General features: G+C 38.8%; 1 protein-coding gene across 2 annotated transcripts in view; it reads right to left on the reverse strand.

Moving 5' to 3' along the window:
* Positions 1-14,705, reverse strand: part of LOC132399837 (tyrosine-protein kinase SRK3-like) — a 30,786-nt gene extending 16,081 nt beyond the window's left edge. The window contains exons 1-5 of one of the 2 annotated variants that reach the window (XM_059980649.1): positions 14,278-14,705; positions 13,193-13,311; positions 9,210-9,373; positions 6,263-6,431; positions 1,177-1,335 (exon numbers count right to left, since the gene is read on the reverse strand). In XM_059980649.1, coding sequence (XP_059836632.1) covers positions 1,177-1,335; positions 6,263-6,431; positions 9,210-9,373; positions 13,193-13,311; positions 14,278-14,594 — 928 coding nt within the window. In that variant the 5' untranslated portion in view covers positions 14,595-14,705. Of the gene's footprint in view, positions 1-1,176; positions 1,336-6,262; positions 6,432-9,209; positions 9,374-13,192; positions 13,704-14,277 lie in introns of both variants that reach the window. The other variant, XM_059980650.1, reaches the window with a different exon arrangement.
* Positions 14,706-17,713: the final 3,008 nt, after the last annotated feature.

Consider the following 17,713-nt stretch of genomic DNA (forward strand, 5'->3'; position numbering starts at 1 on the left):
TTTAGACTACTGTGTTCAGTTCCAGTTGCTTCATTAGAGGAAGGATATAGAAGCTTTAGGGAAGGTTCATAGGAGATTTACCTGGAATAGAGGACATGGTTTATGAAGAAAGGTTGAGCAAGCTAGGGTTTTTCTCTTTGGAGCAATGAAGGATGAGAGGCACTTGATCAAAATCTATACCATTATGAGAGGCATAGACGGAGTGGACAGCCACACAAAATGCTGGAGGAACTCGGCAAGTCAGGCAGCATCTCTGGAGGGGAATAAACAGTTGACGTTTGGGTCTCAGCCCAAAACGACGACTGTTTATTCCTCTCCATAGATGCTGCCTGACTTGATGAGTTCCTCCATCATTTTGTGTGTGTTGCCCAAAATTTCCAGCGTTGTGTTTAAGAGTGGACAGCCAGTACCCTTTTCCCAGGGTGGCGTTGGCCATACTTGAGGAAATGCATTTAAGGTGAGTGGAGGAAAGTTTAGCAGAGAAGACAGAGGAAAGTATTTTACACAAAGAGTGGTAGGTACCTGAACCACACTCCTGGGGGTAGTGGCAGAGTCTGATACAATATGGACATTTAAAAGACTCTTTGATAGATGTTATGGATGAAAAAAAATGAGAGTTGTGGGCTGTGTAGGATGGAAAGTTTATATAGGCTAATAGTTTGTTTTGCTTTACTATTTTTCCCAGTCATGTGCATTACAACCATTAGTGACACACCCATTTCTGGGCGTAAGTGGCTTGGTGGAAGTGTAGAAATCAGTGGAAGCCCTTTCATATTTTTTATCAGTCTCTGTTGACACTTTCAGCTTTAAAAAGCACAGCAATGACAGAATTATGTCATCTCCCAGAAGAAATAAATCAACAAATGGCTTGTATAATTTTGCTAGCTCCACTTAATGGCTAAACTGGAGATCCATCCAGTGCGAGAGTAAATTCTCTGCCTTGCATCATTAAGATGAGGTGCTGTTTAGGTTACTGAATCTCAAAGTGGCAGTGCTGGTATTGAGTGAGCAGTGGCCTACTCTGCACCTTCTCTGCGGATACTCACCGTGAACACGCTCATACCTACTGCAAGACACATCTGAAGGGAAAAAGGCCACTCATCCGACCAGCAATAACAATGGAAAGAAGCCAAAACACATTATAGGCAAACATTTTAAAGAAGATGTCAACTCAACTTCGTAAATAATTTAGCAGACTGCCATATTTCATTAGTTCAGTCACAATGTAGAAAGGAGTAGCTGTCGTGCATACTGCATACAGAGATAATAGATGTGGATGGTGCAACTTCTTCATAATCTGCATTTCTCTCTTGAAATCTTTTGCATTCATTAAACCTAGGGTAGAAAATATGCTTTATTACAATAAGTGAAAATCAAAAGCCTACAAGTCTGAAAATAATAATTAAAAAGCAGAAAATACAGGAAACAGCAGATCAGGCAGCATCCATGGGAAGTCAATGCTTCAGGTTAAAGACTCCATCAGAAAATTATGTACACTGATCTTTTGATAAAAAATCTTCAACCTGCAACAGTAACTCTGTTTCTCTGTCCACAGATGCTGCCTGAGCTAGGAGTGCTACTAGCATTTTATTTTATGTACATATCGTAAAGGGTTTGAGTGACCATGTACATTGGTATGCAAAAGTTTGGGCACCCCAGTCAAAATTTCTGTTACTGTGAATAGCTAAGCAATTAAAAGATGACACATTTGTTTAATATTTTAATCAAGATTACTTTTTTTATTTCTATCTTTTACAGTTTCAAAATAAAAAAAGGAAAAGGGCCTGAAGCAAAAGTTTGGGCACCCTGGATGGTCGGTACTTAGTAACACCCCCTTTGGCAAGTATCACAGCTTGTAAATGCTTTCTGTAGCCAGCTAAGAGTCTTTCAATTCTTGTTTGGGGGATTTTCACCCATTCTTCCTTGCAAAAGGCTTCTAGTTCTGTGAGATTCTTGAACCATCTTGCATGCACTGCTTTTTTGAGATCTATCCACAGATTTTCGATGATGTTTAGGTTGGGGGACTGTGAGGGCCATGGCAAAACCTTCAGCTTGCACCTCTTGAGGTAGTCCATAGTGGATTTTGAGGTGTGTTTAGGATCACTATTCTGTTGTAGAAGCCATCCTCTTTTCATCTTTGGCTTTTTTTTACAGATGGTGCGATGTTTGCTTCCAGAATTTGTTGGTATTTAATTGAATTCATTCTTCCCTCTACCAGTGAAATGCTCCCCGTGCCACTGGCTACAACACAAGCCCAAAGCATGATCGATCCATCCCTGGAATTAACAGTTGGAGAGGTGTTCCTTTCATGAAATTATGAACCCTTTTTTCTCCAAACATAACTTTGCTCATTGTGGCCAAGTTCTATTTTAACTTTGTCAGTCCACAGGACTTGTTTCCAAAACGCATCAGGCTTGTTTAGATGTTCCTTTGCAAACTTCTGATACCAAATTTTGTGGTGAGAACACAGGAAAGGTTTTCTTCTGATGACTCTTGCATGAAGGTCGCCTTTGTGCAGGTGTTGCTGCACAGTAGAACAGTGCACCACCACTCCAGAGTCTGTAAAACTTCCGGAAGGTCTTTTGCAGTCAAATGGGGGTTTTGATTTGCCTTTCTTGCAATCCTACGAGCAGTTCTCTCGGAAAGTTTTCTTGGTCTTCCAGACCTCAACTTGATCTCCACCATTCCTGTTAACTGCCATTTCTTAATTACATTATGAATTGAGGAAACGGCTACCAGAAAACGCTTTGCTATCTTCTTATAGCCTTCTCCTGCTTTGTGGGCATCATTTATTTTAATTTTCTGAGTGCTAGGCAGCTGCTTAGAGGAGCCCATGGCTGCAGATTGTTGGGACAAGTTTTGAGGAGTCAAGGTATTTATAAAGCTTTGTAATCTGCATCACCCGGCCTTTCCTAAAGATGACTGTGAACAACCCATAGTCCTAACAAGGTAATTAAGATCTGAGACCTTGGTAAAAGTTATCTGAGAGCTCAAATCTCTTGGGATGCCCAAACTTTGGCATGGTGCTCCTTTCCTTTTTTCACTCTAAAATTGTACAAATCAAAAATAAGACACTAATCTTGCTTAAAATATTGAAAAGAAAGTTTCATCTTTAATTTTATGACTTTTGAAGATCAGTTCATCTTCTACTCACTTAACTATTCACAGTAACATAAATTTTTAACTGGGTGCCCAAACTTTTGCATGCCACTGTACAATGTTATTTACAGTACTGCACTTCAAGAGGTAGGAAATGGGATTAACCTGAAATCTACTTTTGGCTGGCATGAACATAGAGGATCTTGTTGGATCTATTTCTCTTAACATTTTAATAAAACCTATTTTAAGGTATAATATCTTCAGAATCATAACATGTTTTCTAAATTGATTAAAATAGATCTCATCATAGTCTTAACCTAGTTTCTAAACATTTCTGAAGGTATCTGGATCAAAATTTCTGCAAAATCTGTCATTTTCTTACAAATAATACAATTGGAATCTTTACAACAAATGACTGGTAAATATTTTGTACCATTGAAAATCAGCTGAGAGGGTTGGGATACAGGATACAATATCAATTTGCTGTTCTAGAGACAGAACAATTACTTCTTTGTACAATATATTTTCATACGTTTGGACATTCTGGATTCAGGATGCATTGCAAACCTAGCTGTTACTAAAAATACTCCACACATCTGTGCATATTTCACATGTAATGCACATAATGCATAATTGTGATCATAGTTTTATTATTAACTTTTCTTAATGTCTGTTCTCCAATTTCTCATTTTTGCCCTTTATTGATATTTCATAAATTCTGGGTAATTGATGTCCTGTCTGTCTTCTCTTTAATTTCCTTCTTATCCGATGCATCACAACCTGGATATCACTGGCATTGCTAATAAATGGATAAATAGAAAGGATGCATGCTGTGTGCTGCTGAAGAGCTTTAATAAATCTTACTAATCAAATTTGGTAAGCGGTGAACTATATAGGAACCCTAGACTTTGATGACTATATTAACCTTAGATGATGAACAAAATAGCAATCCACAAGAAAAGTACAACTTGCATTGAATTCATTTTTCATATATTTCCATAAAATAGAGATTGAGGCCACTCAGCCCTTCTTGTCTATGCCAGCTCTTAATCAATCAACCCCTTGGCCCCATTTACTTCCCTTCAAACCATTCCTATCAATATCTCCTGATTTTCATTCTAGCCACCTCTGTTAAGTGTGGTTTACAGTAGCCAATTAATTTAACCAGTAGGAATTTGGGATGTAGGATGAATCTGGAACACGTGGTCACAATGAGAACATGCAAACTTCACCCAGAAAGCACTGTAGGACAGAATGGAACCATGATTGCTGTTATGATATATTGAACAGGTACGGACTCTATCAAGTAACTAAATCTATTTCAATGATTTTCAAAATACGAACAACTGGATTTTCAGTCAATATTTATTGCATTATTAATGAGGAACCTCCAAAAGGACCTCAACTTTCTCGTAGGGTTTGGAGGCTTGCATGCCTCAGTGACTGGGAAGCTATATTTACTGGAGTCAGGGCTTTATGCTTTGGCTCTTGGTATGGTTACCCATGCCAAACAGGTCAAAGGGTAGAGGCCAAAACTAAGAGTGGTCCACCAGTCCACCAGGTTTGGTGTTTCAGCTCACAGCTAACAACCTGGACTGGTCAAACAAAATTGTTAGGAAAACAGTAGTGAAGAAACCTTGCATATCTGTGTGTGATGGTATGGACAGACAGAGATGGAGGACCCTCATTGTTGCCCTAAATGGCAGCGGTGTAACAGAAAGTAAGTAATTTATTAATAAGGAAAGATTAGTTCATGAAATCATAGAATGATTTCCTTTTAAATCTTAAGTTATGGACACAATATTTTCCATGTATCATAACATGGGCTGGAATAAATTGAACCTACAGAAGTTGCATAGTTCAAGGAAGCCAAAATAGGGCCCCAGTACACGTCAAGAAGGAAATACTTAACATTTGATGTTTTTTTTTTCCCCCATTGCAGGCCTTGCTGATTTACATTTCATTGACTTTGCAATATATCAGCATGGGGAATTAAAGAGTTTTTAAAGCATGTTACAATAAGAGTAGCACTGGCATGACAAATTTATAGTAAGAGTACAGCAAATATTATAGCATAGAATTATTAATTGCATATAATTTTATGGAAATTATATGGAATATTCCATTTTGAGAATAATAGGTAGCTAGTTCCTTGATCACCATTATTTCAGCTGCATTTTATTCTAAATCATTTAATTAAAATCATTTTAAATTCCCCAGCTGCTGAGGTGGCATTTGAAATTATCCCTCGGTAAAATATCACATCCCATCATTAAAATAATCATGATTGCAATCCTTTAGATATCTGTGTAGCTTCTATTGGGCTCCTTGATTTCAGTACTAACTTACATCAGTTTGTTCCCAATCTTCAAGTTCTGCCCTCTTCTACTTACATCTAATAGCACTTGAAAAATTGCCTCTTCAATAGACTCACTAACTTCATGATGAAGTTCAATATTTATGCTTAGATTTAAGTATCACTCTACAATATATGTTGTGGATCATTCATGAATGAGCCAAATAAAAGACATTACTTTAAAATGTTTCAAATTAATGTTAAATTTTGCAAGGGCATATATAGTCAAGAAATGTGGTGTTTGCACTTACAAAAAATATCATGTTCATTTCTATCAACATTAGAAAAGGCTCTGATTCATTATCCTCTCAGTAAAATGAAGTATGAATTAATTAAAATACGAGTACACATGTATTTAATTGATAATTTTTCTGGAATTTAAATAAAGTTTTTCCAACAGGATAGTTTCTTTCCAACATTAAAGATGATAAGAACCTTTAAATTGAAGAGACATTTAAAAAATAACATAAACAACTCAACAGAAATCAGTTCAGTTCTTTATGTCTATCTTTTTAAAAGTTAAAAATCCTGGTAATCTGTATAATTATTATGCAATATACCCCTGTTCATAAGCTAGTTGAGACCAAGTAGCACTTAGTAAGTGGAATACAGGTACAAGCAGATCTTGATTAAATGACCAGATCTACACAATTCTGATATGGTAAGCATCTGTAAATGTATGTATTAGCAGAAAGAGGCAATGTTAGAGAAACTTGAAGAGCTGTACTATCACGGTTCAGAGACTACCTGTGCTTCACTCTAATGTAGTTCTGGTGCCCTTACAACTTATCTCCAATCTATCCTTACCAACTTCTACTGTCTTGATGGCGACTTGAACAGTATCATTCCAATATCCAGCATATACTTCTCCAAAATGTCCTGAACCCAGCTTTTCTGTTAAAGCGAATTCTGACCTGGGCCTCTCCCAGTCATCCACAGTCCAATGGGACAAATCTCTTATATTTGGTTGATGTTGCTTTAAAATACAAAATATGTAGAAGACTGAAATGAAGATTACTTTAAAAAGATGGAAAGCTTCAAGTATCATATTTACTTTCATACCAATTACTAGACCCTTTTATGAACGAATTCAAGTCAGTTCTACTCATCCTCTTCCTAAACTTTGTAACACATACTAAATTCCACTGTGCATCTTTTTTTTTTTAACTGCAAACCTTATTCAGTTGTTGGAAAATATTCATAAACATTTAATTTAAATGGGATTAGTGTTGTCTACATTGGCATTCTGCAGAATTTCAAACTGCTACTGTTCAGAATTTCAAACAGTGAACACTGTTCAGACTCTGCTACATAAATGACATAAATATGAAGAGAAAGTAGAATTGGTTTGAATTTAAGCTGTACGTTTATCTTTGCTCATTCATTTGAATTGGTTTAAATGGCAAATATAGATTAATGGACTGTGACCCAATGTCAAAAGCACAAAATAAAAGCCAGCAATCAGTTCAGAAGAGAAATTCAGTGGAACCCCAAATGAAATCATTGGTTCACAGTTCAAAAATTTCTAAGTAAATTTATTGCCAAAGTACATATGTCACTATATACAACCCTGAGATTCATTTTCTTGCAAGTATTTACAAATAAACACCATAGAATCAATGAAAAACCATGGACATTTTGGACAAACAAACAATACGCAAAAGACAACAAACTGTGCAAATACAAGAGAAAAAACAATATTGAGAACATGAGATGAAGAGTCCTTGAACATGGGTCCATAGGTTGTGGGAACTGTTCATTGTTGGGCTGAGTGAAGTTATCCCCTCTAGGTCAAGAGCTAGATGGTTGAGGGTAATAACTGTTCCTGAACTAGTGATATGCAGTCTGTGGCTTCTACCTCCTTCCTGATGGCAGCAGTGAGAAGTGAGATTGGCCTGATGGTGGGGGTACTAGATGAGGGATGCTACCTTCCTGCAACAATGTTCCTTGTAGATGTACTCATGATGTGGTGGATGTTACTCACGGTGGGCTGGGCCGTATTCAATACTCTTAGTAGGCTTTTCCATTTAAGGACATTGGTGTTTTCATACCAGGGCATGATGCAACCAGTCAGTATACTCTCCACTGCACACCTATAGAAGTTTGTCAAAGTTTTAGATGACATGCAGAATCTCTGCAAACTTATATGAAAGTAGAGGCGCAGCATGCTTTCTCTGTATGTTGGGCCCGGGAAAGATCCTCTGAAATGACAACACCAAGGAAGTTAAGATTGTTGACAGTCTTCAACTCTCATCCCCGATGACGACTGGCTCATGGACCTTTAGTTTCCTCCTCCTGCAGCCATTAATCAACTCCTTGCTCTTGCTGACATGGAGTGAGAAATTGTTGTTGTGGCACAACTCAACCAAATTTTCAATCTCTCTCCTATATGCTGATTTGTCACCACCTTTGAATCGGCCACAAGTGGTATCATCAGCAAAATATGGTATCGGAGCTGTGGTTAGCCTCACTGTCATAAACATAAAGTGGGTAGAGCAGGATGTCTAAGTACACAGCCTGTGCTGATGGAGATTGTGGAGGAGATGTTGTTGCCATTCCAAACTCACTGAAGTCTGCAAGTGAAGAAATCGAGTATCCAATTGCCTAGGCCTTGGAGCCTATTGATTAGTTTTGAAGGGATGATAGTATTGAATGCAGAGCTGTAGTTAATAAAGAATATCCTGATGTATGCATCTTCACTGTCTGGATGTTCCAGGGGTGAGTGAAGAGCCAGTGAAGTGACATCTACTGTTGACCTGTTGTGACGGTAAGCAAACTGGAGCTGACCAAATCCTCTCCTCAGGCAGGAGTTGATATGCTTCATCACTGTGAGTGTAAGTGCTACAGTTACAGTTTGCTTTATACCTGGGCAGTGGGGGCACAATATTAAAATTATGGAACGTTACGAAACATGATAAGGTACCAAATAGTCAGACATCTGGTGAAATTACTAGGAACATGGCTGGTGTAGTGTATGTAGACAAATTCTAAGTGACAAGCTTAGAAAGGACCAATGCAGAGAGAGAAAGGAGAATGTAAAATCGGAATTGTATTGACTCATTTGAAAATTCTCGAAAGTGTCAAGGCAAGTTAACGTGCAAGTTAAAGTATACGAGGTCCCTAGCTTGGTTATTGGTAACTGGATATAAAAAAGAAAAGTTTAGTTCATTTTGTCATTGTGCAAGAAATAGTTCCCTTGCATTCCAATGTAAAATTCCTACCACGAGTAAATAATGCAGCCCATCTTGATGTTGTGGGTTGTTGTATATTGCTGTGTGTAGAATGCCTGCTGTGTTTGCTTAAATGATTTACTTGCTATGGCTGTGTTAACAATGCAGAAAGAAAATGGAAGTGAAATTAAGTTGGTCTCATAGGCTAGCATATGGGGGAAAATTATGTATATTGATGGTTTTATACTATATCAGAACCTAGGTCACACCCCAGGCTTCACTGAATGATTTTCTGATGCTTCATGCCAGCAATATCCAATAATATGGTTCATCCACATTACTGGATATTGCTGGCATGAAGCTTCAGAGTACTGACTGATAAAACTATCAGTGTGGATCACTGACTGGTTTATTTGTGTCTCCGGCACAGTAATATTATCACTGTGTCGTTAAATATAAAGTATTCCATAGTCTCAATGTCTCGAACACTGAATTACTGTCAGACTGGGACTTCTTATTCCAAACATGCTTTAGCTTTGTAGACAGTTTAATAATTTTGAAATAATTTACTTAAAGTAACTTACTTTCTGACAAGGTCTAGTTAACTGGAGGCCTGACCGAAGATTATGTAATTTGTAGTATTCCACCAGTTCTTTCAGACTGGAAAATTGATTGGCTACATTCAGGTAAAACTGCCCAGCTTTGCTTTGGAAGATATGATAGTGTCTTACAATGGTTCCATCTAGTACTGAAGAGAAAAAGAGAAATGGGATTACTGAATAAGGCAAAGATTTTAGATCTAGCAGTATAGTTTATTTTTCCTGAACTCACTGGGAATTTTAAAAAGGTTAAGATGCAATAAATGAAAGCTTTCATTCAACATTGTCTAATTTGAACAGCTGCAGTCTTGCTGGATTCAAATTCTAAAAGGCCCCCTTCTTGTCTGTTTGTGTTTATTGAAGGGAACAAAATTCAATAATGAAAGCAGTTTTAAAACTAGATCAGAAATAATTTGAACAATAAAACATCATAATAAATTGAAATTTCCCAAAGCATTTTGAAAGGACTTAGAAATTTTGATGTGTAGTGCAATCTTCATATGAGTTTCTCACTAAGATTTGTTAAAAAATCAATGTCTGCTACATTCTGCAGTGTTTATCAAGTCCTCAACATTGCTTTCTGGTTGTTCAAGCACAGGGCTGTCTGGACATCACAGAGGCATTCAATGGGGAACAGCACTCATTGGATATCATTTCATACTGCTGCTGCAGGACTATGTCACAGGATCCAGCTCAAACCGTGTCATCAAGTTTGTGGATGACACAACAGTGGTTGGTCTTATCTAGATCAATGGCAATATGGAGTATCAAGATGAAGTGGAGCAGCTGGTGGATTCATGTGAGAAGAACAACCTAAGCCTGAACGTGGAGAAGACAAAGGAAATCAGGAAAGTGCAGACAAACTATATCCCTCTGTGAATACATGGCTCCTCCATAGAGAGAGTAAGGTGCACCAAGTTCCTGGGAGCTCACATCACAGATGACCTCACCTGGTCCCTTAATATCATCTTCCTGAAAGAGAAGGCACAGCAGCACCTCCACTTCCTAAGAAGATTGAGGCAAGCAAGGCTACCCCTGCCCCCAACCATCTTAACTGCATTTTATAGGAGCACCATTGAAAGCATCTGGACCAGCTGCATCTCCATCTCGTATGCGAGCTTTTGAGCATCAGACCAGAAGTCCCTACAAAGGACCAAGAACAGCTGAGAGGATCATAGGGGGTCTCCCTACCATCCACTGGGGACATTTACCAGGAACACGGCATATGCAGGGTCCTTAGTATTATTAAGGATCCCACCCATCTGCGAATGGGCTTTCAAAGCCACAAGCAGACAGAGTTAAGCTACAGTATGGCAAGAGGAAGGGAGATGGGCTTGTTGTGCTTGTGGATGGTGATGGTGTACATAATGGTGTAATCCTGGTCTAATTTCTTTGAAGGAATGAATCTGCAGTTCAGACATTGAACTGCTTGCTGTGTTAGTTTGAGTCTGTTTTATCTACTGCATGAGTTCAGCCATGATACATTGCTCATTGTCTACATTCTGCCTTCATGACACAGTCCCACGCTGCATCTGATGTCATACACACCACCATAAAATGTGTCTAAATCCATCAATCAAGAGAAAACATGGAAAAAGTAAAATAAAACTTCACATTTATAATGCAATTTGAAAGTAAGGAGACACACACAAAATTCTGGAGGAACTCGACAGGCCAGGCAACATCTATGGAAAAGAGTACAGTTGATGTTTTGGGCCGAAACTCTTTTATGCTGCCTGGCCTGCTGAGTTCCTCCAGCACTTTGTGTGTGTTACTTGGATTTCCAGCATCTGCAGATTTTCTCTTGCTTGTGATTGAACGTATGGTATGCAGATTTTAGTGATATTTTAAATCATGATTCTCTCCTTTCCTGAATGAAACTACTTTGCAGGTGTTAGAAATACGTTACCTAAGTCACTTCCCTGCATATGTGGGCCTGAGCAATGAATTTCAGTCTGGGCATATCCTCAGCCAATGATCAAAGTCATGGATACATCCATACACAACCACTTATACACACACAAGAATAAACTGGACATGATTGTAGATTATCAATTGATTGGCCATTATCACTTGGCTCTTTATTTGACCTTGTTATGCAGAAATTGACTACTATGTTTCCTTGGTTATGACTGTGAAAATACATCAAATGTACTTTACTGGAAGTGTTCTTGTGATCACTTAAAGCAGTGAAAAATACAATTCAACTGCAAGTCTTTCTTTAATCCCCAGAGAAGGCATAAGAACATTATTAGTTTCATTCCCTGACTACTCTATGCACGTTGATGCTATATGGAATTCTCCAATTGCTCTTTCAACCCAAGGGCTTTTCGAGGATATAAGAGGAATTTAACCTACAACCTGAACTTCAGTAGTGTAGCCGTCAGTTACATAAATCATCATAAAAAATAAACAGGAATTCTGACGTTGTAAATGGTGCCATCCAAAGTAACATTCAGTCCATCCATTTCAAATCAATCTTACTCTGGATTCAGTCAAATCATCATGAAAGCATTTCAATTGTGTTCGGTAAAGAGCAGAGTTTTTTCGCTCCTGGGTGATATCACCTCCTGTTCAGGTTGCAAAGAAGGGATTCTTGTATTGGGATGCCTGTTTGATGTATTGCTCAGAGTCTGCAAATGCAAAATATGTAGCAACCTTCAAAACTCAGTACTTTCCAAAGTGGCTTATTGCTGATGAAATATTTGGAAATCTATCAGACAAGTTCCCTGAAATAGGAATTTTTAAAATTGGTATTTATTGCAGAATTAATATGGATGAGGGATGTAAAGATAATTCACCTTTGAAAAACTTCATGGGTCTTATATGTCCAGTTGTGAAGGTAAATGGGGATTTGGTTTAAAATGTCATCTATAAGGTCACAGTACTGCAATACTTCCTCAGAGCCATGCTAGAGGGCTAGCCTAGTGCTCAAGTGTCTGATATGAACAACGTGGCCACCATCACAGAGCCCTGAGTGCTGCCTTCCGTCCCACACCTCACTGCAAGACATTCTGGAATATTTTGCATTTGCTAGCTGGTCAGCAGTACATCAAGCAGACATCCCAATGTAGCATATCAGGTTCAGCACAGGAAAGAGATGTGAACCTTTTCTGTCAGATAGATACGTGGTAAGGGTGAGAGGAAATGTGGAGGTTTGGGGTTCTGGAGAACCAAGGTCAAAGTCAAGTGTTTTGTTATATGTTATAAATGCAATTTTAAAAATGTACTTACAGTGGCATCACAGAGAAAGAGCTTCAGATACATAACATTCACAAGAAAACGTGGATTTGACATAAATTATTCAAGAAGGAACACAAATAAAACAAAAAAAAAATCGTTTGTAGTGCCAAGTGGTCATAGTGTTGCTATGGGGTCAACTCAGATAGATCATGACAGGGTTGTTTGAACATTTACCTTCTGAATTCAGGTTAGTATGCTGAATGGAATATAGAGTCATGCTCAAACTTTAACACGTGTTCTATCAGAACTATGTGTATCAAGATCTTAAAAGAACAGATCATAATATTCTGGCTTTAAGATCTGCTCACCTAAGAAACCTTGAGATAACCAGTAAATATGAAATAAAAGCACAAAGTCTCCTGGAGCAGATTGAGTTTTGGTATCAAAATGTAGTGCTGGCTTGTATGTTTAAACTCTCCATCAGCACATGGAACCGACCCTTTAAAGATGTTCTTCTACTGCTACTGCTAAGAAGCGAAACTGTAGAAAAACCGTTAATTGTGGTATGCGCCCCTGCAAGAAAACCAGTTGTAACCACAAACCAACTCTGTTGTAAATGTGGGAATGCACTTATGAAACTCAAATCATTATCGTATAATTTTCAGTACACAATGGATAAAACGCGTGGTAAAGTACACAATTCTTCGCAATATCTAACAAAACCATGAGATAGTGTTAAAAATGCTAAATTGCGGGAAATGCAATTACTTTTGTAGAATGCTTACCTGAGAGTGCGTATGCACTTTCTTGACTGTCGCTTTCACGGATGAGGAAGGACCCAGTTATAGGCTGCTTGGAAAGGATACCTTTTGCATTAGATCGGCTCAGTTTCCCAGCAAACCAGCTACAAAAAGTAAACAGAGGTGGTGTAGACAGACGGAAGATTATATCGATTGTGTACATAAGTAACGTACGATTTTCTTTGCCAAGGTTTTTCTTCAGAAGTGTGCAGGTATGGTATTACTCCATTGAGATTTACTCGCGACAATGGCCGTTTCTCAAACTCCCGTCAGTCGAATATTAATTTTTTTCCAACGTTTTGGTACTTCACTCAGAGTTAGAAAAATGGTCATGTTACGAGTTATTTTGATGTAAAATAAAGGGGAGACACAAGGGACCGCAGACACTAGAAATCTGGAGCATCATACAACATATTGAACGAACTCGGCAGTCAGGTCGCATCTAAGGAGGGAAGTGAGTGGCCAGTCGGCATTTAGGATTGAGATCCTTCAAGACCTTTCTTCAATGTAAAATAAAACACTGTTAATCCTTAAACCACAAACATGCAGGGGTAAAATCCAACATAAACTAAAGCAATGTTCTACTCTTTACAACATTGACAAGCCAATACTAAGCAACAATTCTAGACTCGGCTGCTAGTCTGATGTGGGTTAGGGACAGGGTAAGAAGAGGTAGCTCAGAGAGATGTTAACTCAACTGTTCACTTTATTTAACCTTATACATACCTATCATCCTTTCGTGATCATTTTACTATTATCTTACGCAGAACCACTCTTTTGCCAAAACAGTGGAACAAGCGACAACTGATGAATACTTACGGTGTTTCTTCACTAACGTCACCTGGTAAATTTTTTAAGGTGCGGAGACAATGAGAAATGTGTTAAAGGTCTGTCACCCACATCAATATCGGAAAGATAGAATCGATTAAAATGAGAACCTTAAATAATTCACTTGTCTGGCAAACAAAGACAGAAATTGCACTAAGAGTAGGTGATGATCGGAAAGTGCAGCAAACGCAAGATTTAACTTCAAGATCCACCTGCTGTGAGATAAACGTCATTTCACTTACGGTTCTGCGACTATACTTTCTTTCCTGGCAATGTAATTAGCGGGAACGTATCCCGTGCACTTATCGCCATTTTCACAATTCCGTTTTCTGGCAAGCAACCAAGATCTGTCGGAGTAGTTGTCATAGTTCATGATTTCGAATTCCTCCCCAGTTTTGAAAGAGAGTTCATCGCTCGTTCTGGCCCAGAAATCATACAGCGCTGTGAAGACAGGGTGAGGACTATCTCCGACATGAGAAATTATAGATATTTTGTCGTCTGTGTTCCTCTTCGGAGTCGAATTTAAACAGGGGCAAATCCTCTTTAAGCTTTTGGCCATGAAGCTGGATTTGGGGGATGATTTGACAGATCGGTTGGCGCGGTGCCTTCTTCAGCTTCCTAAAACCTGATTGCTGTGCATTCTTACATTTCCAAAATGTGAATCTGCCTGATGTGTGTCTTGCTTCCTGTTGCTTTAATTGACGTAACCAATGAGCACTGTTAAAAATAAGACAACAAAGTAGCATATTGGCACGTTCTATTTTGGCGCTAGAAAACTCTGGAGTTCTTTATTTCATCCAGGAATGTTGGTTAGTCCAAGATTTGTTGCTGATTCTAAAGTGCCCTTGTATTGAGTAATTTGTCAATCACCTCAGAGTGTAGTTAAGTGTCAGCCATTGCAGTAGGATTGGAGTTGCATTACCGGGTGGCGAGGATGGCAGATTCCTTCCCTCTGGCCCAGGTTGAAAATCACGTGGACTTCCTCAAGTTGGGTATGGTTCCCCAGTGCCTCCTCCCCCCCACACCTCCTTACTCTGACTCCTCTTTTTTTTTCACTGTTCTGCAGAAGGGTCTCGGCCCATAACGTCGACTGTTTACTCTTTTCCATAGATGCTGCCTGGCCTGCTGAGTTCCTCCAGCATTTTCTGTGTATTGCTCCGATTTCCAGCATCTGCAGATTTTCTCTTGTTTCTGATTGGATTACTTATCTACCAGCCAGGATCCTGGAATATTGATCCAAGGGTATGAGCTGGAACTGAGAAATACAAGTTAATGCATTAAATGAGTAACTCACACAATATGCTGGAGGAACTTAGTAAGGTCAGTCAGCATCCATGGAAAGGAATAGAGGTGACTTTTCAGGCCAAGATCCTTCATCAGGACTGGGTGAAGTCTTTGTTCCTTTCCATAGATGCTGCCTGACCTGTTGGGTTCCTCCAGCATTTTGTGAGTGTTACTCCAGATTCCACCGTCTGCAGAAACTCTTGTGTTAATGCATTAATTGAGTTTAGAATTACATTAAAACAATTAACTTCAGTACAACATCCCTTCTGTTTTTTTTTTACAGCTGCATGGAGTTCATTGCTCTGAGCAAGAAATTTTTACACAGTCTGAAAGCTGCATGGCACTTTAAATTTATTAACTGAAGGGCATAGTGGCATGCAGTATTACAAAGAAAATCTTTCTAGCTGTGTCCGATTCCAGCAGCATGACAACAAAGGTTATGTGAGTGGGAGCATTTCAGTTACTGTGCGGCTGTGCACCCACACAGCACAGTGGGAACAGTACTTCAGTACCGATAATCACAAAAACTATTGCATTGTCATTAAAATTTCATCTGGTTCACTAAATAAACAGAAGTTCTGTAGATGCTGGAAACCTTGAGCAACACACACAAAATGTCAGAGAAACTCAGCAGGTCAGGAAGTATCCATGGATGCAGCATCTATGTCTTTGGTTCACTCATGATCTTCAGGGAAGATTTGCTGTTCATAACCCCTCTGGCTTATGTATGATTCCAGATCCCCTAATGTGATATTTCCCTGAAATAAAAGTACATCTAGTAGGGCAGGTGCCATCCATAGGAAGAGAAACAATATAATCATCAGATTCTGCTGGAGAGAGTGTAGAACAAGTTTATCAGGGCATTACCTAAATTGGAGGACTTCAATAATAGGGAGAAATTGAATCGACTGGAGGTACAGAGACTGCAGATGCTGGAATCTGCAGCACCAGGCCCTGAAGAAATTGAGCAACATTTCTTGAAGGGTGGTGGGGTGAAGAATTGCTGATTCATCAGATCCTACATGTTGAAAAGACCGGATTTTGCTCAACCTGCTGTCTTCCTCCAGCAGATGGACTGTTGGATAGATTGGGCCTGTTTTCCCCAGAGTGAAGGAGATTGCAGGGTGACCTGATAGAAGAATTTAAAATGAAAGGCTTCATAGGGTCAAAATCTTTTTCTTATGGTAGGGGTATCAAAAAACAAGAGGGCATAATTTTAACATGGAAATAAAGAGATTTGAAGGAGAGCTGCGTGATACTTTTTTTTACACACAGTGGTTGATATTTGGAACACACTATCAGAGGACATAATATCAGGTACAGTTACTACAGTTAAAAGACATTCAGACATCTACTTAAATACACAAGACATAGAATGATGCTGTTCTGATGTCAGAAATGGGATTAGTATAGAAAGGGAAAGAGGTCAGCATGGATGTGGTCCGGCGAACGGCCAAGTTCTCTGCTGTACAACTCCATAACTTTGAGAACCAAGAAATGCAGAATGTATTGCTTTTATTTCATATTCCCAGTCTCTAAATGCACTGATTCCTAGTGACTCTTCATTACCTCCTCAGTTCCAGAGTGATTAGGGATGGGTAATGATACTCTAGGCTCTTTGGATATTACCAGAGGGTAGGGTAGTTAGGTTGTGATTGACTGAGGAAGCAGCATTTGTGACTCTGGACCATACAAGTTGCAAATCTCACCCACCATGACTGAATTCACCTTGTTCTATTTTGGAGGGATATGGCCCAGGTGTAGGTCAGTGGGACTAGGCAGAAAAATGGTTTGGCACAGCCAAGAAGGGCCAAAAGGCCTGTTTCTGTGCTGTAATGTTCTATGGTTCTATGGAATATCATGAGGTGATACTTTAGTGTAGCTCTCTTGGTAGCTTTGTGTTTCAGAAGTGACATAGATAGAGGTCTTGATTAAAACTAATCGATACTAACCACTCGGAAGATTTGATTCATCATGGTGTTTTATGCTTCTTTTCATTACATCTGTTGCCTTTATTTATTTTCTCTGGGGAGCTGGTAGGCCTTCTTCTTTATTAGTGCATACTTTCTGCCAGTGGTGTTTTCACAGTACTTTGGGTAGGACACTATAGATGTTAATCCAGTGACTATATGCTTACACTGCGATTGGTACTTTTTAAAAAAAAACTATTGTCACTGTCTTAAAATGCATTCTATGCGACCTTGACAGCAATCACCTATGAATGTTTCCCAGCCACACCTCAAGTCCAACTCTCAGGGTGAGTCTGGAGTTACATATGAGAATTATCAGACCATTGCTTAACAATATTGATTAATGCTTTTGAATATTATATTACTTGAAATAAGCTTCACTAAACGGTTAACATCCTTGTTAAAACAGAAAATTCCATACGTA

This window comes from Hypanus sabinus, chromosome 9 (assembly GCF_030144855.1).
Source record: "Hypanus sabinus isolate sHypSab1 chromosome 9, sHypSab1.hap1, whole genome shotgun sequence".
Taxonomy (NCBI): domain Eukaryota; kingdom Metazoa; phylum Chordata; class Chondrichthyes; order Myliobatiformes; family Dasyatidae; genus Hypanus; species Hypanus sabinus.